Source organism: Scaptodrosophila lebanonensis, unplaced genomic scaffold, assembly GCF_003285725.1.
Source record: "Scaptodrosophila lebanonensis strain 11010-0011.00,11010-0021.00 unplaced genomic scaffold, SlebRS2 tig00001415-arrow-pilon, whole genome shotgun sequence".
Lineage (NCBI taxonomy): Eukaryota > Metazoa > Arthropoda > Insecta > Diptera > Drosophilidae > Scaptodrosophila > Scaptodrosophila lebanonensis.
Genome location: NW_022060742.1, coordinates 5,810,109 through 5,832,444, shown reverse-complemented (window position 1 = coordinate 5,832,444; position 22,336 = coordinate 5,810,109). Strand labels below are relative to the sequence as shown.

The window sequence follows — 22,336 nt, the reverse complement described above, 5'->3', positions numbered from 1 at the left end:
ACCACCGCTAGCGTAATCAAAACAAAGACCCGTGCTGCCAACTCGTGCAAAAGTGTTGGCGATAAACACAGCAGCGAAATATAAAGAAGCTTTTCTTTTCTTGTGGCAAGTTAATAAAAGCTCCGAATTAAGATTCAGTCAGGCCGAAATTTTCAAGCGTTGCGGTACACTTGGCATCGACATTTAAGGTAAAGTCGCGAATTAACTTCATTAGGGCGTCATTGCTAAAAAAGCGTCAAAGTACGGAAAAATCTTGCAACAGTTTGAAACTCTCAATCAGTTTGAAGGAGACAAATTGTGACAAGTACAGCAAATAATCATAAGCTGTATATAGGTATTTATTCAATTTCGGCTATAAATCACAAATTTTTGCAATCGATAAAACACTGTACGACAACAATTTTTGTTATACCGCCCGCACCCCCGCAGAGTGCGCAGCAGCAGTAAAGAGCATCATTTGCAACATCGGCGAATCTCAGTGCAACAACAAAACTTCGGCAGCAGATACATTGGAATCTGCTTGGAAACGCACGCCGAAATAAAAACAAAAGAGTGTCGGCTGCATTCGACCCCCATCCCAGCGACCAGTCGTCTAAGCAGTGCGTTTAGCCACAACCATTATAATAGTTATTGTTGCGGTAAGTATTATTTTGTTAGTTTTGTCAAGCTTTCGACCTAATGCTACATTTCTTTATACAACATTGTTGTTGTTGCTTTTATACGTATCTTTGGCTGTGGCTCAGTGAGCATAAAACCAAGTTTTATTTCATGCATTTGTGCCGCAGGTAAAAATCACGCAGTGGCTGTATCTGTTGTCCGCCTAACGATGGGAGTGTGGTGCGTGAGTTGACTGTTCGTGCTTTGCATATCGTATGCGTCATAGCATAAAAGTCGACATTCATACACGAAAATACATATGTTGTATGCACATACATACATACATATGTATGTACAATCTTTCAGATTGTGGCCATTTAAGCCGTCACTGTTGTTGTTGCTGATCTCATCGTCATTGCTGGTAGGCTGCCTGCTTTCGCCTAATTGCTGTCGCTTTTTGTTGGGCTTGCCTTCCATGTTGGCCTTAATTTACGCCTCTGCACCGTTAGGCGTTCTATACAGCAGACAGCAGCCGTAACGAACGTACCTTATATGGCTTAAACGTCGGGCATTTCACGCGGGCGCGCGATCGCAATTAAACACGATGACGTTGACCCTCAAACTACTCATGCAGTACAGCCGCCGTGTCGCTTTGGCTTCGATAACACCCACGCAGAACAGCCTTGGACAGCCGTATTGGCCCGCTTTTCGAGACGCATTGAAAATGCTGTTATAAACAATGTTTAATCACTTTGAGGCGCGTAATTGCCTAGCTATTAGAGCCAACCATTTTGGCATTAAACGTGTTTAGAAAGTGTGCTAAATGTTTCGACCTTGCAGTCATAAAACAGGCGAAATTACACACGTGAATATGTATTAAGATTTCACGCCAAACATTTTTTTGTCGGTTCACACTACAGCAGTGTTCTGTTTAACATGCCATATTGTATAGAGCGGTAATTTAGCAGCGCTCTGTTAAGCTATGCCCGCAGCTTCCACATGTGACTTGACTCGTAATTAGTAATTTATCTAATTAACGCTTTTATTGTGTTGGCATTTTCATTAAAAGCTAATACATATACGATACATTTCTAACATATAGTTACATACTAAAACACACCAATTAGCAATACTAAATTCGTGGCAACCTCCCTCTCCGTCAAATTATTCACTTGCCGGCTCCTATCAGCTGTTCGAAGTCTGTTATATAATACTGCGCATTTCTGTAGACCTCGGCGCGCACAACATTGCCCCCGAAGCCAATGAAATAATTGGCCGGTGGCACAGCTTCCAAATCGGTGGCACCATCCCCAATCATTGTTATCAGTGCGCCGGCCGCATGCTGTTGTTTAATCAATGCGATGGCCTCCGCCTTGCCCCCGGAGCGGGACGTGGGTTGGGTGGTGTCGAAACTGGCATAGGCGCCCTCGTAGTCGAAGTGCAATTTATTGGCATACAAATTGGACAGGGGTATGCCCAATTCCTGGGCCACGGGCGCAATCAGACAATCAAAGCCACCCGATATGAGATAAACCTGTTTTCCATCTGCTTTTAGTTGGGCCACAAAACGTTTCACATTCTTGGTCAAGGTGCTGGGGCGCTGACGTATAAAATCGGTAATTTGTTGTTGCGTCGGCCTGATGATATTCAAACGTATTTTCAATGCATCCTGAAAGGTCATGGCACCGCCCATCGCCTCTTTGGTGACACGCGCGACCTCATTGCCCTTGCCACAGAAATTGGCCAGCTCATCGATGCCTTCCTCGCAGATGACCGTTGAGTCCACATCGAAACAAACAATGTCTGATTGCTGGATGATTTTAGCAGCCAATGCGGGCTGTTTGGCTACAGGCGTAGTTGTTGTTGTTGTGCTTGTTGTTGCGGCTGTCATGGCGGGCGGTTTACCGTTAGAAAGTGCCGCATTCAGTTGCTTTGCCAGGAGAGCGGCGTTGCCAAAACCATTCGAGGAACTGGCGCTACCATTTGTAGACGCATTCCGTGCCATGGCAAGTACTGAGGAGCTCATCTTTGGGGATGGAGTTGAAATGTGTGTTCAAATTGAATTTTTCGCGTTGCTGTCTTTATTACGTAAAACTTAACGTTCCACGCGGCTTTTGCTTTGTTCGATTAGCTGGGAAAATTTCCGTTGTAAAATTTTGTCTGTATCTTGTGTTTTTTTGTTCTTCGCACACGCGCGTCGCGTTCTTAAGCAGCTCAGCTGTTTTTTGTTTTTGTTTGACTTGCAGGTTTCTTTTCGCTTTTATTTGGTGATACAATTTGTTGTCAGCTCAGCGCACACATTTAAATAGTTTACTTATTTCTGCCTCTTGGATGATTAAGTATTTAATAAACGATCGCTAGCGATCTGTACACGTTGACTTGCTTTTTACAACTGATTTGAACGAAGCGGTCTGCCTTTATAGGAAAACTCGCCAGCTGTGCGCGATACTCAACAAATACACAGGCAACTGTGCTCTCGTTCCCTCTCGCGCTCTCACTAACAAAGCAACCAGACGACACTGGCCGCAACAGTAAACGATCATACGATAAAGGCTAATTACAATTGCAGTCTGTCTGTGTGTGTTTGCTTGTGCGAGTGTGTGAGTGAGACTCTGTTACAATAACAAGTGATTTTCTTGAACATTATGGGTATTCGTAGTTGCTTTTTGAGATTTGATTTTGTCGATGAGCTTTTCATAGCTGCTTAGTATAAAACCAGACAGATACTTATGTATAAGTAGTATGAGCTACAAAACTGGAAATATTTTTTAAAAACAAGACTAGCTCATGGATCGATTTTTAAATTAATGTTGAGTTATTTGCTAGAATGTCTGTTTTCTTTGCAGTAAATAATTCGGTCATTCATCGCTTTCTTTGTATAGTAAAAGTACAGAGATTGTGTGTTATTTATTTAAGAGATTATTAGAATACCTAATTATTTCAAGATTATCTGCAAGTCACATTTGAAATCCTTTCCGTGCAAATACGCACTTAAGTTGTACACTTAAAGTTTTTCTTGTTTGTTGCTACTCGTATAATCGGCATTTAAGCTTAAGACCATTATTATGACAAATCATTTAAAACGCAAAAATAAAAAAAGGAAAAACGGAACAAAGGTGTCGTTAAACTTGTCTGTGGAATTGTGGAACCGACACGAACCGGTTTGATGATCATGCTTTGTTGTTATGTCCCTTGGTCACAGTTTTGGCAGTCGGAGTCGCGGCTTATCATAAGTCGCACACATTTCTGTCCAGCTGATTGTGGTTGGATCAGATCGCTGTTGAATAATCAGCAACGTTTTGTTGTGTCTGGTAAAATTTCGGTTGTTTTATGGTTTGTCTAAAACGAGTCTTATCATTTAAATAATCATTACAGATTGGATTGTTGCTGAGACGCTGTTATTACCTCAAGTCATCTTCACTTGCTCTGATTGTTCTAGAAAACATCCATAATTTATATTTCTGTATTTTCATACCTTCATTTGTATGTACATACATAATCCATCAGGCTACTATTAATTTAAATTTTAAAGAGAAGTCAGCATACCTTTATACGGAGGATGTAATAGAATGTTTAAATGACAAATATACATACATATATATACATATGTATACAGCTGAAAAAGGGCCGGTCGGTGCAACATCAAAGTCCAATTGGAACAATTTTTTTTGCTTGCGTTTTTATTCCATTTATTTTCAACAAATTGTGTACTTATGAGTTTCATCTTAATCGGTTGACTATATTGTATGAGTCATAGGAACGGCTGGTACAACAAAGTTTTACAGTGTATACAATAGTCGGGCTTGTGCGACTTTAACGTTCTATTCGATAGGTGTAGAATTGCTTTCAACCTTTGAATGCATTATTATTAGCGATTACGTTAAATGTAGGATCGGCCAACCACTTGTCGCTTTCTCTCTGGGTCCCTCGCTCTCCATTCGCTCTCTTTTACTCATTTAGATAAAAAAAAAGCTTCGTTGATGTTAAATTGACGCGTGCAATGTGCAAACAACAACAACCACACTAACAATAACAATTGCAATTTTGTTTCTGTTGTCATGGTTGTGGTTTTGGAAAAACAACTTGTTATTGTTGTTGTGTGGTTGTTGTCGTTTTGATCATCGACCACAAAACGCGTAAACAACAACAGGCCTCCGGGGTGTATGTATTTCATTGCCATTGCAAATGCAGTTTGCAGTTCTTCAAAAAGGAAATGCAAGAGGGCGAAGAAGGAGGGTCTTTCGATATCTGGAAGAGTACTGTACTTATAAACGGTTTCATTGCCTCATGCATATTTAAGGCTTAAATCAAATTTAATTGCCTCAATTGCAGAATGTCGTCAACTATTTTGTAGCTTCAGTGTTCAAATATAATTGCTGGGCGCACGCAGTTGCCTTGAACTACAAACATCTGTTGGACTGTATGTACGTCCTTAATTTTTGTAGCTTTCAATATAAAACCATATGTACGCTGTTTATCGAATCGCCTAGTAAAAAATCTTAAGATATCGTCCTTAATATAGAATGGTATTTCTAATGATATTCATCATCATAATTATAATATAAATTTCATTAGTACTGTTATAGATTGTTATTTTCGAAAGGTATCGGAACATTCAGAAATAAATGATATATTTTTCGGATTCTCAGAATTTGTAAAACATTTGGCTGCAATTTTTGTTATCAAGGGTATGCAAGTGATGTACGAATTAAAAGAGGTTTTGAGAACTCCACGTCAACCTAGGATAACGTGTCCCTCTGCTTCCAGTCGCTTTTATTGTCGTGGGTTGTTGGGCGTTAGGATTCTCCTTGGCAACTTATGCCTGGTTTTCAACATTTATCGATTGACCTTGTTGGCCGTATAAATTTCATTCAAGTCGTTCTGTTTTTCGTGGTAGAACGTTCTTGACGTGTTTAGGACAAAGCTTCAAAGTAAACCAAACCACAGCGAAGGCTCTATGTGTGTCACATACATTTCTAAGTACGTGCCTTTGACACCCAATTTTTATTGCGCCCTTTGGGCAGTTAGGCACGTGTGTGCTGTGTCTGGGATCCGATAATGGAATATACATAAATATATAATTTACCTAATTCTATTTAAACAGGACGATATACAGTGGGGCTTGTGGATACTAAATGCAAGTGTTTGTATTTTATTATTATTGTTGCTACGTTATTTAATATTCTCCTACCGCGAATGCACTTCCCTTCCTAATAATATACTTCCCATTTAGTCGACTGGGGGCTTTGTATAATCAGAACGTCGTCAACGTCTTTAGGTGTGGGCTTGTTTTCACGCTACCTTACCTTATTGTTGTTTTTATTGTAGCTGTCAGGCAGGTTTGCAAAACAATTGTTTAGACTAGACTATAGTTCAGGCTCAACCCAGTTGAATAAGTATGTACATATGCAATAGCTTTATAGAATTGCATCAATAATAAATAAATGGAAAATGTGTACACATGTTTTTGCGGAGCAAAAGTTTTGTCTAAATCGTTAATATGAATTGATTTGTTTTTCGATGCGAAAAATTGCAAGTTGTCAACGGCGTGTTTCCAACTGCAGTTATTGCTGATTTACAGTTAAATTGAAAGGGAGGGAGAGTATAAGGCGGAATTATGTACACACATACATATGTAGTGTTATTTTTCAGCATGCATGCGGCTTCAGTTCCCATGATAACAGTTTCGCTCTCACACACACTTAGTTGCATGGCAACGTCAGTGGAGCTCACTTGACACATTTTCACATGTGCTAGCAATGATGAAAAAGGGGAGTGAAAATAATAAGAACAGCGACAGAATTGCAACAAAAGCAACAACCACTTGATTGTGTTTGCGTTGCTGTTACTGCTTGTTGTTTTGTATTGTAAAAAGCTTGCATCATGCGCTCGCTCGCTAATAAACAGTTATAAAGCGAGCTCAAAACAACACCGGGCTGTTTGATGATTATAAAAATAAATAAGTTTGCATGTGGGTATATGCATATGCATGCATGTGTGCATATACAGTGCGAATCAGCAGAATAGGTTTAGTGAAAATTGAAATTGTGTTTTCTAGCATTAGAAGTGTTGATAATTAATATACACACTTAATTGTAAATGCTATTAACAGACGAGTTACCGGCCTTGAACAAAACATTTAAAGGCAAACTGCAAACAGCTCAATGCATACACTACAATAAGTATACATATACATACATACATACATACATATAAAGAAATTTAACTCTAGCCAAACTTCAAAAAATATTTTAAAATACATATTTTAATGTGATTTTGTTGTAACAGTTGTTTGAGATCGTATTTTCCGCTATATTGTAGCTCACAATACAGGTTTAGTATCAAGCAGTTTTAAATGGCTGATGCATAAGAATACAAATACATACATATAACATATACAAATTTAACTCTAGCCTAACTTCAAAAATATTTTAAAATACATATTTTAATGTGATTTTGTTGTAACAGTTGTTTGAGATCGTATTTTCCGCTATATTGTAGCTCACAATACAGGTTTTGTATCAAGCAGCTTTAAATGGCTGATCGGAAATCTCAAAATTAAATTTTAGACAACAGCAAGGAATATCCTGTTAGGAAATCTTTTTATATACTGTATGATGTGCCTTGTATCTATTCAGTTGATTAGCACTGTGGATTTATATTTAGTATGTACTCGTATACATACATATGTACATATGTAATATGTGCATACATGCTTGTGCATACGGCAACGTCAACGGTTTTGCGCAAAGAACCCACAGCAGCAACAACAACACTGACAAGAGAATTGCAAGGCAGTCCCCTTTGCTGGGGGCATGTGTAACACGTCATTTTATGCACTGCGCCGCGCTGCCGGCGTCGCTTTCATCGTTGTTGCTATCGCATTTTGACATTCGAGCCGCGCTGCCGACTGCAAAGACAATAACAAAAAGGAATTACGGCAACTGTTGTTCAACTTTTCCGCTGACAAAACGGAATAGACCCCAAGACCAACAATAGGCATAGCAAAAGTTTTATACGCTCTGAAGTATTGCCGTCCGCCCCTCCAAAAAGCATCTAAGTCTTAGCGTAATTACGAACATCATTATCGTGTGCCGTCGTCTGTTGCGTCGGCAGCCGACAGGTTCGTTGCACCCGCCACAAATTAACAATGAAATCATGCAAACAATTGTGTGTAGATGTGTATGCAGATAATTCATATTTAAATTGCCAACACACCCACTCCGCCCAGGATAACGACATTTAAAGTTGACTGTTATGAACGCTTCAGCGATAACACGCAATTTTAAATTAATCGATTTGTGTTTCTGATTACTATAGGACTGACCTACTACGCCTAGCAACGGTAAATTATTTATTCATTCCTGTCAGTGACCTGCACACGTTTGTTTGTGTATGCATTCGAATCGCTGAATCATTCATCAGCAACAGCAATACAAATAACAGCAGCAGCAATAACAGCAATAGAAATAAAAGCAGCGTAGCAATTAGTTGTAAAATTGCATGTGCCGTGATTCTCACACAAGTCGCACCCAAAAATTGAGCTGCCTTTTTGCCAATTGCAATCAAGAGTAAATGTTCGTACTACTATTATTCAAATTGCTCGCTTTTGCAACGGTCTATTAATCTCAATTTACATTTCAATTTCATTTTGCCTATTTGCAGCTCTCATCGATATAGGCCAAGCAAAATGGCAGAGTTCCGATTCGACATTAAACCGCTGTTTCCGCTCGAAATCATCAAAGTGACATCGAATCTCTTGCCGCACACATTCCGCGGCGATCGTCGTCAGTGTTTGTGAGTATTGAAATTGTACGCTGCGTAGTATCGGAAATGAATAGTTTCGACAACTAACCGTTACACTCTCTACTATTTTCAACACTCACACCCCAATGACAATGATGCTGATATGATGATGGATGATGAACACAGAGATGCCACATCTAAGATGTCCGAGGTGATAGATCGGTTGGGTCAGTTGTCAGCTGTATCGCAAGGCCTGAACAAACCAGTGACCACAGCACAGCGCCTGCGCATGTCCGAGAATCAAACGATCTATTTGCTCTCAGATACCTCTTATGGTGCCAAGTAAGTAGGGCCTACTACAATATGCAATGATAATACTCTGCCTGAGTTTTAACTTTTCAATTAAATTGAACTTTATGTTCAAAAGCCCACCCTTAAAATGAATTTCAGATTTATGTTCCATTTTAAAATCATAATCCAGTTCGGGCAGCGTATTATCAAAAATAATTTTATATTTATTTTTGCTTTCTCGACCATAACTAATAACAATAATGCTACATTTTCTCAGCGGTGTCGTCATGGGTCTTCTAAAGGTAGGCACCAAGGATCTCTATTTATTCGATGAACAGGGTAGGACGCGCAAAGTAGAACAGACTCCATCTATTTTGGACTTCTATATACACGAGTCGCGTCAACGCGGCGGTCTGGGCAAACACCTATTCGAGTACATGTTGACCGATCAGAATTGGACCCCAGTAAAGTGTTCGATAGATCGACCTTCAGAGAAGCTCTTGAATTTCTTTAAGAAGCATTACGGCCTGGTGCGAACCATACCTCAGGCAAACAATTTTGTTCTCTACGAAGGCTTTTTCGATGAGGAGGCAAGCATGGGCAACGGCAATGGAAAATCGCCGGCGCAGTCCAATGGTGGCATGCACATCACAAGCAGGTGAGGTATAGTGTGTGGAAATGGGGATGGGTGTGGGAGTGCCTACACGTAATTAAGGTGTGCGAGCGCTGCAGGAAACATTTCACTTGGCTTAGTTGGCCATTTCTTTGATTTTGGCGCATTTGCATAGCGTGCCAAGTGGCAAGCACGCAACCCGTTTCCAGCCAGGTTCTAGACTCTAGGCCAAATTCTAAGCTGAGCTGTTTGTTTGTAGGTGTGTACATGCGATAATATTAATCACTAGCTACTGTTGTGCTGCGGAAATGCAGCCATCGATAGCGAACACACGGAGTATACATGTACGTACATTAAACAAAGATCCAAACTATGGGGCCTAATCGCATTGACATTTTTGAGATACATAATCGTTTATGACAAATGTGAATCTTATACTGAACGGACGGAAATTCAACGAAAAATTATTCCTAGAAGACCTACAGAATCTAAGAAGCTAAGTTAATTGTTAATACTTGTATCCATCCCTTACTAATTATATAATTTATTTAAACATTAAAATTGGATAATACTGGTATTGGTTTAAAGAGTAACAGCTTAAAAATGGAGATGGTCTTAAGAAAAGCGTTTGGATTTTGTATAAAACAAAGAAAGTCAACAAATATTTAGCTTGATTCTAAGAATGTATACGTATTTATTTTTTTTTAGTTTAATAGCTTACAAGTACAGCAGTTCCCGAAAGTAGAGCAGCAAATCTTTCAAAAACGTGTTTATCTTGAACCATAAACTTTATTAGGCGTCCTTTAACTAGCAAGTCGTATAAATAGTTTAGCAAACACGTGATATCTTCTAAAAAATAGCATTGGATAAGACTTATGGTCATGTTTCTGTGTAAGCTTTTGTGTTCCCAATTGTAAGAACCATAGAACTCTGTAATTTAATGAAATTAAATTACGTTTTGTGTTCCCACTTTATTTTTTTCTGAGCTCTATATAAAGGTCTTTAATACTTCAAGTTCTAGCCTGCTTTATTGTCCAATTTAACCACATATTGCTTTATAATTACTGTGCGTGTTGTAGTTGCTTGGTTTCGTGCATTTAATGTTTAAGTTAATAATAATTGAATTGCTTAATATTAATTGTAAAATTAACAAACAATTCTCTACATTCACATGTTGCGCTACTAATAACCACAACAACAACAACAATAAATACTACCAACATCAACAACAATCAACCATCAACATCGATCAATCGTAAAGCCCTAACACTCAGCTCTTTGGTGCCGCCTATCTAGGCGATGAGGCTAACAAACGGAGTGGACGCAACAATGGCTCTCAACAACCGAACCCCCTATTGCATCAAATCACTCAGATCTCCCCGTCCGGACGCTACGGTGCCCCACGTCCGACCTGCAGCATGGCCGAGGTACTTAGACATTACAATTATAGTCCGAGCAGCTTTGAAATGAAAGGCGTTCCGCCGCAGTTGCCGTAACATAGCAAGTCCGAATGTAAACGCACTGCCTGAGAGCAATTGGGCGTGCATTTGCTTGTTCGGCTGTTATGTACATAACATGCATGTCTTATGTTATGTGGCAGCGGCAAAAAGAACAAGAAAATAACGAAGAAGGGGAAAGTTATGCGCTGTTAAAGTTTGAGTGAGACTGCATTTATTTTGAATATTTTATTAATTATTCCCTCTATTTGATCATCAATTACATACATACATATGTATATAGTATTACGTGTCTTGCAATTTTGGTCATTAGCAAATAAGTAAACGTTGCATTTGACGTCAATCATTTGTTTTATTTCGTCCCAGTGAGCTCCAGGCGTTTGTTTCATTTACACATTAGTCGTCGTCAGTGTAACATCAAAAATATTTTAGTGTATATTTTTACTCGAATCGACTCTAAAAAAATATTGTTCATATTACTTTTTTCAATCGTTCATTTTCCGAGTGAAAAAAAAAATTTTTGCGCTTTATAGTTTCGTGTGCACGCTACAGTTTTTCAAGTTTATAGTATAAGTGCCAATAATTTATATGGATTCGAGACGCGGTGGTCCTGGAAACACAGGAGGGGCACGCCAAACAGCTAGTGTGCATGCCTCCAAAATGAGTGTGGCTGTAAGTTAATGAAATAACTGTGAAGTGTGTGCTTACGAGGTGCGTGTGTGTGTGTTTATTGCAGTCACGTCATGGAGCAGCTGCAGCTCCCGCTCCAGCCGGGGGTACCCGCAAGGCTGGCAGTGAGATCAGCCTGACGCCCAGTCAGGCCAAACGTGAGGCGGAAAATGTAAGCACCATCAGCCACCCATATAAGTGTGCTTTAAATTAGGACGTGTATCAATGCTATTCCTTCCCCTCCCATGACAGCCGCGGAAGAGTCCTTTGGATGCGTTGAGTCGCACCACCTATCGCATGGAGCCCATGCAGAAGCGCTCCGGTCTGCAGGATGTGGACGATACTTTCATGAATGCGAATCCGTTTGCGCGTCCACCACGCATTCGTCACTCTGGTCTTGACACCAGCGTAGGGGGGAATGTACCAGCCGCAGCTGGCGTCCAAGGACAAGCTTCCCAGCATTCTGCTGTGGCATCCATTCGGATGGCTGGAGGTGGCGAGCCACCCCAAATGGTGTACCAGCAACAACAGCCGCAGCAGCAACAACAGCTGCCGGTGCAACAGACAATGCCACCGGCCCAAATGATCGGAAACATGCAGCAGCAGGTCGCCCCCATGTCTCCTCATGGCGTTGTACCCAAGGCATCGTCGATACAGGTGCAGCAACAACAGCCGCCGCAGCAACAAACGCCGTCGCAACAGCAACAGCAGGAGACCTACATGCAACAACCGGCAGCTGGCCAGTATTCGCGCCATCAGGAAAAACAACATCCACATCAGCACCAACAACAGGCTGCACTTGAGCAACAAATGATACAACAGCAACAACAACAGCAGCAGCAACAGGCTCAGGATACGCAGGCAGCAGCGACCTATGCTCAACAGCAGGCTCAGGCGCAGTCACAGCCACCACAGCAACCTCTCTCGCCACGCAAGCAACAACAGGGCTATGTAAATATCAGTGGTAGCCAGTAAGCTAAAGAGAGTCAAGCTTGCAGCGCACGCATATGTAACGGACTTTTTAACAGACGCCTTTAATGCAGTCGTCTGTTAGGATGTTTCTCTTCAGCAGCCAGCTCGACTCTCTAAACTTTAAATAAGTTGGCAACTCAGTCCTTACTCTCGCCCTCTACACCTTCTTCACAGCAGCAACAGGGCGGACCTTCTGCCCCACCACCGGAAGCTGAAATGTGCACCACTTGTCCCAATTGCCAGACCACCATTTATCTGGTCCGTACGCCCGAAATGGGCAATGGCGATGTCGGCGCTCCCGTTCAGTAAAGTGCTGAAAGTTTAGAAAGAAAAATGAAAAAAAAAATATTCAAAAATACGGTCATCATGAAATTCAGCGAACATTTGAACTGCTATAACAAATACACCAATTCCTCAATGATATACATATGTACATATATATAAGACTAGCTAGGGTTCTCCCGAGTGTGTTGTGCCAGGCGATAAGTTTTTCTTTTTGGAAACTCACGTGTAAATTTGAAGTTTCAATTCATCAAATACTCAGAAAATATTGCTTTTAAGGTGCAAATTCGTAGTGAAGGCAATTTATCTTCATACCTGAAAAATACATTCTAAATTTTGTGTTGAACTACTTCGACAACTCTGGAAACTATAAAATGTAAAACTCGGTGTCAATAAATGCTTATGTGTACGTTTTAGAATACGAAACATTTCGGTCAAAACTTTCACTGCTTTGGTTTGTGGTGCCACAAAACCGTCGATACCCAGTTCCTTGGAAATTCCTGGGGTTGCTTGGCTGCGTGCCAAGAAGCTGTTTTGATGGCGCCTGTCGTGCTCGCCGTCGTTTGCGGTTGAGCTGGTTGTGTGGGGATGGCTGCGTGTGGGGAATATAAACTCCAGTTGACACTTGTGCTAGTTTTATTGCGGCCAAGTGGTAGCACTCGGAGTACTCAGTCGAACAAAATATTATATGTATATTCGTTTTGCGTTTTTCCACCAAGTGCCAATAAATAAAAGTGGGGATAGATTCATTATTCTTATACCATTACATTATTCCGCGCTATTTTTAGTTTAGCGAGCCTTAATTTTGCATTTAACGAATAAGAATCAAATTGAAATACTTAGCACCTTTGATCAAAGCTATTCATTTAATAACAAAAGGTTCCGATTTGATGTGTAATTAAAAATACGGTCAGACATGCAAACAATTCGCCCCCAAATTTGAGTTATTTAACAAATAGCTTGAAAGATACAATAGGCAAACCAGTTTGTATAATAAAGTATAGAATTGTTATTGAAATTAATTTGAGTAACTTTATAGTCTTAATAACTTGTAAAATCGGTGATGTGTGGCCATAGCTTAAGTAGATCTTACCAGGTTGAGGTTGCTCACTGGGCACGAAACATACTATAAGTTATAAATTGTTCAGAATGGACGAATATTTTGAAATTTGAGTTGTCAACGCACAAAATTACCACAAAAAAAAAAACAGTTATTGTAATACCTCCCTTATAGTATTTAATCGATTTTATATTAAAAAATCGTTAAACCAGTTTTTTTTTTTTGGATTCCGTGTTACCCCATTTGAAGTGAAACTGTACTTGTGGATACATTTTATCTTCCCAGCTCTTACCGTCTGGGCCGTGCGTTGACCACCACTTAATGTAAATGTAGATTGGCACCCATAATTCAAATAAACTTTCATTATAAATATCTTTAAATTAATGTATCATTAATATTACACAATTTTAAGGGAACATATTTCTTCACTCTAGAGACCTATAAGAGCTTTATCTTATAAATTTAAATGAAATCTTCTGCAGAGCATAGTTTTGAGTATTTATGTAATAAACTAGATGGATTCGCTAACCTGTATGGTACCACTGGGCAGACTACTGTCTGAGCACAAAATTGGTATTAGGCTTGGTTCGTGCTTTACTGCATTTGATTCATTCCAGACCGTATATCTCTTTTACAAACCCTGATTGAAATGTTCGATACTGTTTCAGTATCCGAATGGTATAAAATTATTTTTTTTTTTGCAAAATGTCCAGTTTTTCGGCAACATGAGTGAACTCTTAGAGCTCAATTATCTTTTATTATATCTGAGCATTTCCCCTCGCATATAGATTCTAGTTTTGAATGCCATATCCATTTGTGATAATACAAAAATATTCCTAAATCTATAACTAACAAAATTTCGTAATTACTCAAACAATTTTGCGGCACATTTATGAAATTTAGAACCTATATATTGTTCGATGATAAAAAAAACTGGCTGTTTACCAATTGGGGAAAGTGGACGGCACAAGAATGAATGTGTATTGAAAAACATCCTTACATATCTTGAAACTTCGCTAGTAGTAGTCCGAGCCGACTCAAACTTTATAAAAAACTAAACGTTTCGTACAATCTCTTTTCCTACATCTGTCCGTTCCCATTCCGATAGAACACAGAAGTCCGATTTGGCGCACATTCGCGTATATGTGTGTAGTAACAATATTTATATTTGGTTGAGATAGCTTCAAAGAAGTTATTGCATAATTCCTTGAGACTAGCTTTTACATTTAGCGATTTGGGTTTATTTATGACATACAACACTGTTGCACTGAATAGTGAATAGAATGGCTTAAAGTAATTGTTCAAGTTAATTATCTACAGCTTGCCGGTCTTTTGGGCCATGGCCAGCGCATTCTCGTTGGCAATCATTTGGAACTCCTGGAAACGCTGTGAGACTCTTTGGTTCATCTTCAGATACTTTTCCATGCAGTTTAAAGAGCATTTGTCCTGAAACAAACACACATTTAAATTGATTCTTTCTAATATATATAGGCACTCACCTCTGATTCCTTGACATCCCGCGATGTAAAGTCGCGCACACAGTCCGTAAAACACATTTCAGACAGTTTGTTATATGACATCAAGAAATCGGAAAACTGCACGTGGGTAGAGGTAATAAAAAGACCGACAATTTATTAACAAAAGTACTCACTGTTTTCATTTGATCCTTATCGAGCTCATTCAGAGCAACTGTCTCGGGTGATTTAACCATTTTCTGTCGCGTTGTTTTGTAAAAGCTTCAAAATGTTTATATTAACCTTTTTCTCTGTACACACAAAACTATGTAATGACACTGCCAGCTGAGACGTTTAATCGATAGTGCTGCAAGTGCCGACAAACTTTCGATGCTGCTATCGATATTATCGATGCCACCATCGACCGTTGTTTCGCGCAATCGAAAATTTAAAATTATTTTCAATATTCAACACAAATGAATGTTTATTTACTTTTGGAATTTGAAAATGTTCTGTTTATATGCGAACTTGAATAAAGGCACAAAAATGAAAAGAAAAACAATTGTCAAGTCTGCTAATTAAACAAAATTATTCAGCATACTCAGAACAAAGTATTATTATTATTTTGTATTTCATAATTATTACTATTTAGTAAAAAAAAAAACAAATATAAATATATAAATTTAACATCATAATTATGTATATGTATGTGGCGAACTTACCCTCTTTGCTAACCCCCAAAATGTCTCGCTAAAGTGTGCTTTCTGACTCAGGTGCCTATTGGGGTTAAAAAAGCGCAGGCGGTGGGGATTGAAATCGTTCATATGAATAAATTAGCAAGAGGTTTGGATTATGGTAGGACACGAAATAAATGTTCTAGAATCCAGATTCATTAATGAGACTTTAAAGCAAGACATTGTGATCCAATAAGTACGAACAATCCCTAATAAGTCATAAAGTACCTAAATTAAATAGATGTGTTTCAATGGGAAAGTTTCAGAAACAAAATCTGAATGTTTATAAAATAAGATAATATAAATACTTAATACCATAATTACTATTATTTATATAGGTGGTCATATAAAAATGGTTTCATTTATTAAATATTTGCATAAGTCTTGGGAGCGACATAGCCTTACGTGCCTTACCTAATTTGTTTGTGTTTAATTGCATGCCAGTTGATGTGGTTTTTATTGTTTGTGAAATGGTCAATAACAAATTAATAAAATACACTCCCCCCTCTATACAAATCTTGCAGATAATTCATGCTGGCAGCGGCAAGTCAGGAAAAAGCGGCGGCAGTGCAGAGTCCAGCAGGTAAATAACTTTAGTACTCCTCCCCCTTCTCACAACCCTAACTGGTCCACAAATCAGTCAACCACTAACACGTAGCCTTTATTTTTCATTTGTGTTTTTATCATTTTCCTGCATTTCTTTTCTTTTTTGTATCTTACAGAATCAAATAGAAAGCAACAAATACGCACACGGCCACAGTTTTTGTGTGAAACCAACTAAAGCTAAAATTTGTACAAAGTTTATTTCCCCTAATTAGCAAATTAATTATAGTTTTGCTTATACCTATTTATAGAATAGTTCAATTTACATAAAAAGAGAAACAAAAACACACACACACAGGAATAAGACGCTGCACTTGCCGCCCACATACAAGAAAAGCACACACACACTCAAATATACACACACACACACAATCTAGATCGATATGCAGACCTAGCAGCTTGGCTAAAGGACCGGCAATTGGAATCTTTTGAATTATACAAACATACAAAAGAAAAACACAAATGAACATATACCTGACAATTGTGATTTCTGCGTAAAAACTTAATTATGTTTAAATCTCGTTTTTAACACTCTGCTTAATTTTGTCTAATTTATTTTCATTGTTTGTGCAATAAAATTAACAACAACATCAAGTACTTCCCAATCATTTGTGCTGTAGATCAGTCCGATTTGTATCTTTTGTTTAAATATCTAAACGTTTTATTAACAGCGGCGGCAACGACATCGCCGAAATGACCGCCCAATTGCAAAAATTACAGTCCGGTAGCGACCACGATAATGCCAGTATTCACACTGAAGCCGATTTGGAGCCAGAACCTGAGCCAGAACCGGAGCCAGAACCAGAGCCCGAGGTGGTGACACCTCAAACACCGCATACACCACCCAAATCTCACACGTCCACACCGCCCGAGGTAAGCCATGTTGAGATTGCCGAGAGCATTATTGGCGATAATCGTCGGGCCCCAGCATTCCAGCTGAGTAAACAGCATACGGGCATGAAGAACCGATCCTTTGGAGTGGGCATGGCCGTCATGCCTAGCACCAAGATGGAGTTCAATCAGCTGGAACGAGAGGATTTCGGTGTGGTCAAAATAAATAGACCCTTGGGCAATGCCATCTCGCCTGGACAGGATAATACAGATGCCATGTCTACCGTCTCGTCAGTGGGTGGATTAACCGATCAGGGTTACAACGATCTCAAGTTTTATCACAATAAATTGTGGTAAATTTAACCTTAGGCGTCAGAAAAAATAGCAAAGAATTAACATCAGGTTGTGTATCAAAGTTACGATTTAGAACAGAAATAACCCGCAAGGCAAGATCTTGCACTTACATTGAGATTGATATAAGCCCTAAATATAATTTCTAAAAGGTCGATTTTGATGGTTAAATTATTTCTGTTATTGAGAAAAGTATAATTGTTTTTTTTTTTTTTTTTTTTTTTTTTTAAATATCTATAGCAATCAGTAATTTCTTTACTGATTGTTTTATACATCTAATTTTTGAAAAAACGCTTAGTAGATGTTTAGATCAGCTGTACAATAATTTAATTTCACTATTTATTTGTATTCAACAACTAACTTTTAAAAAATTTTATTTATGGGCCTATTGTTGAGTCTTACATTTAGAGATTGACTTTGAAACACACCTTAGCTGTATAATTAATAGGAGCTATTGACGGAATGAGATCATATGGCAATATTTGCAATTTTTTGTACGTAAACTGGTCAACATAACGGAAAATTATATAATGAAACAAAGTAATAGCATTTAAGACGTGTAGACAAAAGAGGAACAAACGAACCCGAATAATACCAACACACACACACACATTGTTCCTGTGCTTTAGTTAACTAAATAGTTATATTTCATTTTATGCTACGCTTGCACATTTCTCAGCTGGTAATCTCAAATGTGAAAACTGTTGATTTGAATTGTTTGTTTAGTTTGTCAATCATCTGTTACACCTACGCACATGCTAACATAGTACTTAACAGCGCTGTTATGCGAACTTAGTCACAAAATGTAATGTTATTTAACAGCAAATGGAGACGTAGTTTTGAGTTAACAATATTTAAAGGAAACTAAACAGAATTAAACAGTAAATAAATAAATAAAAATATATATATCTATATGTATCTTCCATTGCAGCAGACGCGAATATTTCGAACAGATTTATAGCGATTATATGCTCTAGAATAACACAACATATATTATGTACTTACATTTAAAGACGACAAAGAACATTAAGCACAAATCGTAATTTAAATTTGGCTTTCGACTAAAATATACAGATAATATGCGCAATCTATCGACACTCTATGTAACAATTAGTTAAGCTAACCACGGATATGTACCAATACAAATAAAGACGACACTTTTTCAATTCTATATGCCAAGCCACTCATTGTCTTGGATTTCCATTTAATCTGCAATAGGTATAAATATTTAATTGGAACATCATCTACTGATCTGAGCGGAATTGAATTGAGTTGCTGCATTTTAAGTAGAGCTAACGATGGTGCGGCCTAACTAGGATTGTAAAGTATGTATGTATGCCTCCTGTGTGCTCCTCTTGCCTGCCTCTTACATATAGATGAAATTAAACCTGCAATGAGAATGAGAATCAATTAGAATCATACAAACCGGAAATATATTAGAGTATTAATGGCACCCACCTGCACAGAGCCTGAGGCAATGAGGATATTATCGGTCCGTAGCCTTGTGAATTATCGTAGAGCTCGAAGAGTGGGGCGGCAACAAGCTTATAATTTTTGGGCACAGCAAATAGTGCTAGATTACAGAAAACGATAGAGGAAGAATTTATGTATGTAGAATATAGCGTTATTAATGTACACAATGATTATTTGCATATATAGATACTATATAATTGGCATTACAATTGGTTATACAATTTATACAAAAAAACGTTTCGCTTCAAATATTTGTACGAGATATTATACAAATGTTGCATTATCATTTCATTTTACATACACAGTTCTCTCACAGGTTGTTTGGTTGGTTTAGACTAATTACTAGGATTCGTTTTGATATGCAAACTCTATAAAATCAATTACAATCACATTCATTTATCTAAATACAGGTATATTTGTGAATTTCAAGTGGAATATCATGGCATATGGATGTTGCATATCAAACGAAGTCTACTAATTGTGATAAGTATTATGAACATAAATTTTTATATAGAGAAAAAACATTACATGGTGTGTGGTTGTGTGTGTGTGTGTAGTAAGTGTGTGCGAATTTTTGTGCGCTGAACTAAAATTGCGAGTTCAGTGCACAGTTCGAAACGAGCCAAGAAGCTAGAGATTTTTCATTTACTTTCGTATTGGTTTTTTGTTTTTTACATAAACATTTCTGTGCTTATACATATGTATTGCCTGCCTACCTGTCTGACTGCCCTGCATGCTCACAAATTTTGTTTCTTTAAGGGGAATAAATTACAGAAAAATTTGTGCACATGACCGACAGTAATTACAAAATGATCTGCTGCCCTAATCTCTTAAACGCTTTCAACATATTTTCATTCATATTGCAGTCGCCTTAGGTCGAGACAACAAACATCACACATCTCGATGAAAAAAAAAGAAATATAACGAATAGCTGTCGACATATTTACAAAGTTATTACAATTTGGAATTGCGCGCATAGCAAAACAGTCGAACTACTGAACAAACGATCAAAATATGCCAACAGCTCTGAGCAAATGTAAATACATACAACAACAATGAAGTTATTTAGTACAATTTGAACTAGAATCGAGGAACTAAGAGATAGTCAAATATACAGAATACAGGACATATGTATGTATATTATAGGAAGTTTTTGCGCCGTTCAATATTCGATCTTTCTTTCTTTCGATCTGTCTCATTCTGTCTCATTTTGATTGAGTTTCGTTTGGTTGGTCTATGGATTGCACTCTTGAGAGTAGAGCGTTTAAAACGCGATGCTTGTTGTTGCGTGATTGATTACACGATTGAACGCACGATACACACACGGCGCTATTTGGAACAGCTCAGGGTACATCGTAACTGGCGTTCCTGTCCGTATCTAAACAGCATTGAAAAGATATGACATGAGGTTTGTTAGCGTATCGGTTTGGCAAATAACTTTACAAGGTTATATGTAGTAGTTATATATATAAGAGATATATTAGATATGTTTTAATATATATGCATGTATTATAATTGCTGTAATTTATTTTTTGGTGTTTATTAATGCTGCTGGATAAATACCTACGCGTGGGACATACATAATGCAAGGATTGCTTTCCATCTTTTTTAAATGTGAAAAGGTGTTGGCCAGCAATACATTGCATAACTTACCCTTTTCGTGAAGTTGCACCAAAAAGAGTCGTTTGTGTTCCTTCGGTTTAGTTATGTGTGGTGGAATGTAGGGGTATTGTGGTGGCTCAAAGTTAGGTCGCCACCAATTGCCAATGGTATCCTCGACAATCCAGTCCTGCTTAACGCCATCCTGACGACCCAGCGTCTGTAAGATCATAACATAACGGATTTAGGTATAGACATTAAACCTTTCTTAACAGCAATACGAAACAATATAAGCTCGAATGGAACCATGCTTATCAGCTGTTCTCGCACCATCTTGGCGACTTCCAATGAACATACAAATTAGTCTAAATTGTTTCCATTAAGATGAATTCGGATATTAAAGTAAACTAGTTAGTTAGCCTGATAACAAAAATAACGATTTGTTAAGATCTCTATAATAAACAATATGATGCCAAGTTTACAACTTATATATTTCTAGACTTCTACAATCTGTGAAAAAGGGATGTCTTAACCTATAGGACTCGATTAAAAAGCTAAATAACAGAACTATTGTTTTGCAAAATAACAAAATCATCTTAATAGATTGACCTACATACCTCTGAGAGCAAGCGTTTCAAACCCTCCACTTCATCCTCGCCAGCATTTAGTTCACCACCTGGCAGCTTAAAAAACGTGGTTCCCAACTGAAGAAGCAGCACGTGTGGTAGTCCATGCTCGTGCACGAGCAGAACGCCCTCGACGGAGCGACGCATTCCAATGCGATCGAATTCCTCACGCATGCGTTGAAAGCGGGACGGAACGGATGGATCCTTTTCAAAGAGGGGTTCTTTAGTGCCGAATGTGTAGTTTGTTAGGGGATAGCTGTGGAAAACAGCAAGGATCATTAATTGAAAAAACAAAGAGGTTCTATTTTAGCACTTACAGATTAATTGTTCTATTTATGGTCAACGCTTGATTCGGTGCATATTTTTGCGTTCCATTATTGCTGGTGGCATCTGCTTGGCCTTGGCTAGAACGGCGCGGCCAGCCAGACCCCGATTTGTTTGAGGACGCCATTTTGTTATACACACAACGACCACAGGTCGCAATGCAGAATACTCAAATTTGCAATTAAAGCGTCAATTGGCAGAGGGTCCTTTAACTGCACTTAGTCACACTTATAGGGGCGATGCAATATTACTTTAGTATTTGTTTTATTTTCAAATGGTAGCCTTTTATGTAACTTAAGTCACTTTTCGTTGAAACGCGGTTGCAAATTTCACGCCGGCTCTGCTGGGTTGCCACTTTGCGGGGTGTACCGATGGTGATGTGGACAAACCCAGAGATAAACATTAAAACATCGTTTTCTTACCATCTCTAATATGTGTGTGTATGTATTAAAGTAGTTAGTGCTACCAGATGTGCAAATTGAATAGGTCAGAACTACTCAATTCAGGCAAAGAGCACTTTTAGACTCTGTGGCAGTCTTTGATTCTAACATAGGAAGATTGCTTTTTGTTTATGTTGGAAAATTCGGTCGGAAAATGCGTTGCTGCAATGAAAAGCTGCTAAAAAGCTAAATATAAAAATCAGCGCAGCGAACA

General features: G+C 38.4%; 5 protein-coding genes across 12 annotated transcripts; 2 read left to right on the top strand and 3 right to left on the bottom strand.

Moving 5' to 3' along the window:
* Positions 1-194: 194 nt before the first annotated feature.
* LOC115633030 (alpha-tubulin N-acetyltransferase 1) lies at positions 195-17,851 on the top strand. 5 transcript variants are annotated; one of them, XM_030530368.1, is made up of 8 exons: positions 195-334; positions 430-638; positions 8,263-8,394; positions 8,530-8,685; positions 8,912-9,292; positions 10,509-10,674; positions 16,400-16,458; positions 17,150-17,848. In XM_030530368.1, exons 3-8 carry the CDS (start codon positions 8,288-8,290, stop codon positions 17,664-17,666), a joined length of 1,386 nt encoding a protein of 461 aa, XP_030386228.1. In that variant the 5' UTR covers positions 195-334; positions 430-638; positions 8,263-8,287; the 3' UTR covers positions 17,667-17,848. The 5 variants fall into 5 exon arrangements, with proteins under 5 accessions (XP_030386228.1, XP_030386227.1, XP_030386231.1 ...); XM_030530367.1 differs by having other exon boundaries at positions 218-638; XM_030530371.1 differs by lacking the exon at positions 17,150-17,848 and adding an exon at positions 16,598-17,075 and having other exon boundaries at positions 246-638.
* Positions 1,615-2,983, bottom strand: LOC115633032 (phosphoserine phosphatase). The gene has a single exon (XM_030530376.1). It carries the CDS (start codon positions 2,621-2,623, stop codon positions 1,766-1,768), a length of 858 nt encoding a protein of 285 aa, XP_030386236.1. The 5' UTR covers positions 2,624-2,983; the 3' UTR covers positions 1,615-1,765.
* LOC115633031 (mediator of RNA polymerase II transcription subunit 15) lies at positions 11,150-13,036 on the top strand. 3 transcript variants are annotated; one of them, XM_030530374.1, is made up of 4 exons: positions 11,150-11,376; positions 11,441-11,545; positions 11,626-12,324; positions 12,523-13,036. In XM_030530374.1, the coding sequence occupies exons 1-4, from the start codon at positions 11,293-11,295 to the stop codon at positions 12,652-12,654; spliced, it is 1,020 nt and encodes a 339-aa protein (XP_030386234.1). In that variant the 5' UTR covers positions 11,150-11,292; the 3' UTR covers positions 12,655-13,036. The 3 variants fall into 3 exon arrangements, with proteins under 3 accessions (XP_030386234.1, XP_030386232.1, XP_030386235.1); XM_030530372.1 differs by having other exon boundaries at positions 11,152-11,376; positions 12,520-13,036; XM_030530375.1 differs by lacking the exon at positions 11,441-11,545 and having other exon boundaries at positions 11,153-11,376; positions 12,520-13,036.
* On the bottom strand, positions 14,830-15,543 carry LOC115633035 (mitochondrial import inner membrane translocase subunit Tim9). Its single transcript, XM_030530379.1, has 3 exons — positions 15,339-15,543; positions 15,187-15,282; positions 14,830-15,133 (listed from the first exon to the last, which is right to left on the bottom strand). The coding sequence occupies exons 1-3, from the start codon at positions 15,396-15,398 to the stop codon at positions 15,002-15,004; spliced, it is 288 nt and encodes a 95-aa protein (XP_030386239.1). The 5' UTR covers positions 15,399-15,543; the 3' UTR covers positions 14,830-15,001.
* Positions 17,852-18,826: 975 nt separating the features above from the next.
* Positions 18,827-22,058, bottom strand: LOC115633033 (cleavage and polyadenylation specificity factor subunit 5). 2 transcript variants are annotated; one of them, XM_030530377.1, is made up of 5 exons: positions 21,676-22,058; positions 21,350-21,614; positions 20,787-20,952; positions 19,119-19,233; positions 18,827-19,048 (listed from the first exon to the last, which is right to left on the bottom strand). In XM_030530377.1, the coding sequence occupies exons 1-5, from the start codon at positions 21,807-21,809 to the stop codon at positions 19,027-19,029; spliced, it is 702 nt and encodes a 233-aa protein (XP_030386237.1). In that variant the 5' UTR covers positions 21,810-22,058; the 3' UTR covers positions 18,827-19,026. The 2 variants fall into 2 exon arrangements, with proteins under 2 accessions (XP_030386237.1, XP_030386238.1); XM_030530378.1 differs by lacking the exons at positions 18,827-19,048; positions 19,119-19,233 and adding an exon at positions 19,304-20,511.
* Positions 22,059-22,336: the final 278 nt, after the last annotated feature.

Coding starts and splice junctions, on each gene's coding strand:
- LOC115633035 (XM_030530379.1), bottom strand. CDS start 15,398: ATGGTTAAATCACCCGAGACAGTTGCTCTGAATGAGCTCGATAAGGAT. Junction 15,283..15,338: donor ATAAGGATCAAATGAAAACA/GTGAGTACTTTT, acceptor ACCCACGTGCAG/TTTTCCGATTTCTTGATGTC. Junction 15,134..15,186: donor GGGATGTCAAGGAATCAGAG/GTGAGTGCCTAT, acceptor TGTTTGTTTCAG/GACAAATGCTCTTTAAACTG.
- LOC115633030 (XM_030530369.1), top strand. CDS start 8,288: ATGGCAGAGTTCCGATTCGACATTAAACCGCTGTTTCCGCTCGAAATC. Junction 8,395..8,529: donor GGCGATCGTCGTCAGTGTTT/GTGAGTATTGAA, acceptor TGATGAACACAG/AGATGCCACATCTAAGATGT. Junction 8,686..8,911: donor GATACCTCTTATGGTGCCAA/GTAAGTAGGGCC, acceptor ACATTTTCTCAG/CGGTGTCGTCATGGGTCTTC.
- LOC115633032 (XM_030530376.1), bottom strand. CDS start 2,623: ATGAGCTCCTCAGTACTTGCCATGGCACGGAATGCGTCTACAAATGGT.
- LOC115633031 (XM_030530372.1), top strand. CDS start 11,293: ATGGATTCGAGACGCGGTGGTCCTGGAAACACAGGAGGGGCACGCCAA. Junction 11,377..11,440: donor CCTCCAAAATGAGTGTGGCT/GTAAGTTAATGA, acceptor TGTTTATTGCAG/TCACGTCATGGAGCAGCTGC. Junction 11,546..11,625: donor CCAAACGTGAGGCGGAAAAT/GTAAGCACCATC, acceptor CTCCCATGACAG/CCGCGGAAGAGTCCTTTGGA.
- LOC115633033 (XM_030530377.1), bottom strand. CDS start 21,809: ATGGCGTCCTCAAACAAATCGGGGTCTGGCTGGCCGCGCCGTTCTAGC. Junction 21,615..21,675: donor ATAAATAGAACAATTAATCT/GTAAGTGCTAAA, acceptor TGTTTTCCACAG/CTATCCCCTAACAAACTACA. Junction 20,953..21,349: donor TGAAACGCTTGCTCTCAGAG/GTATGTAGGTCA, acceptor ATGATCTTACAG/ACGCTGGGTCGTCAGGATGG.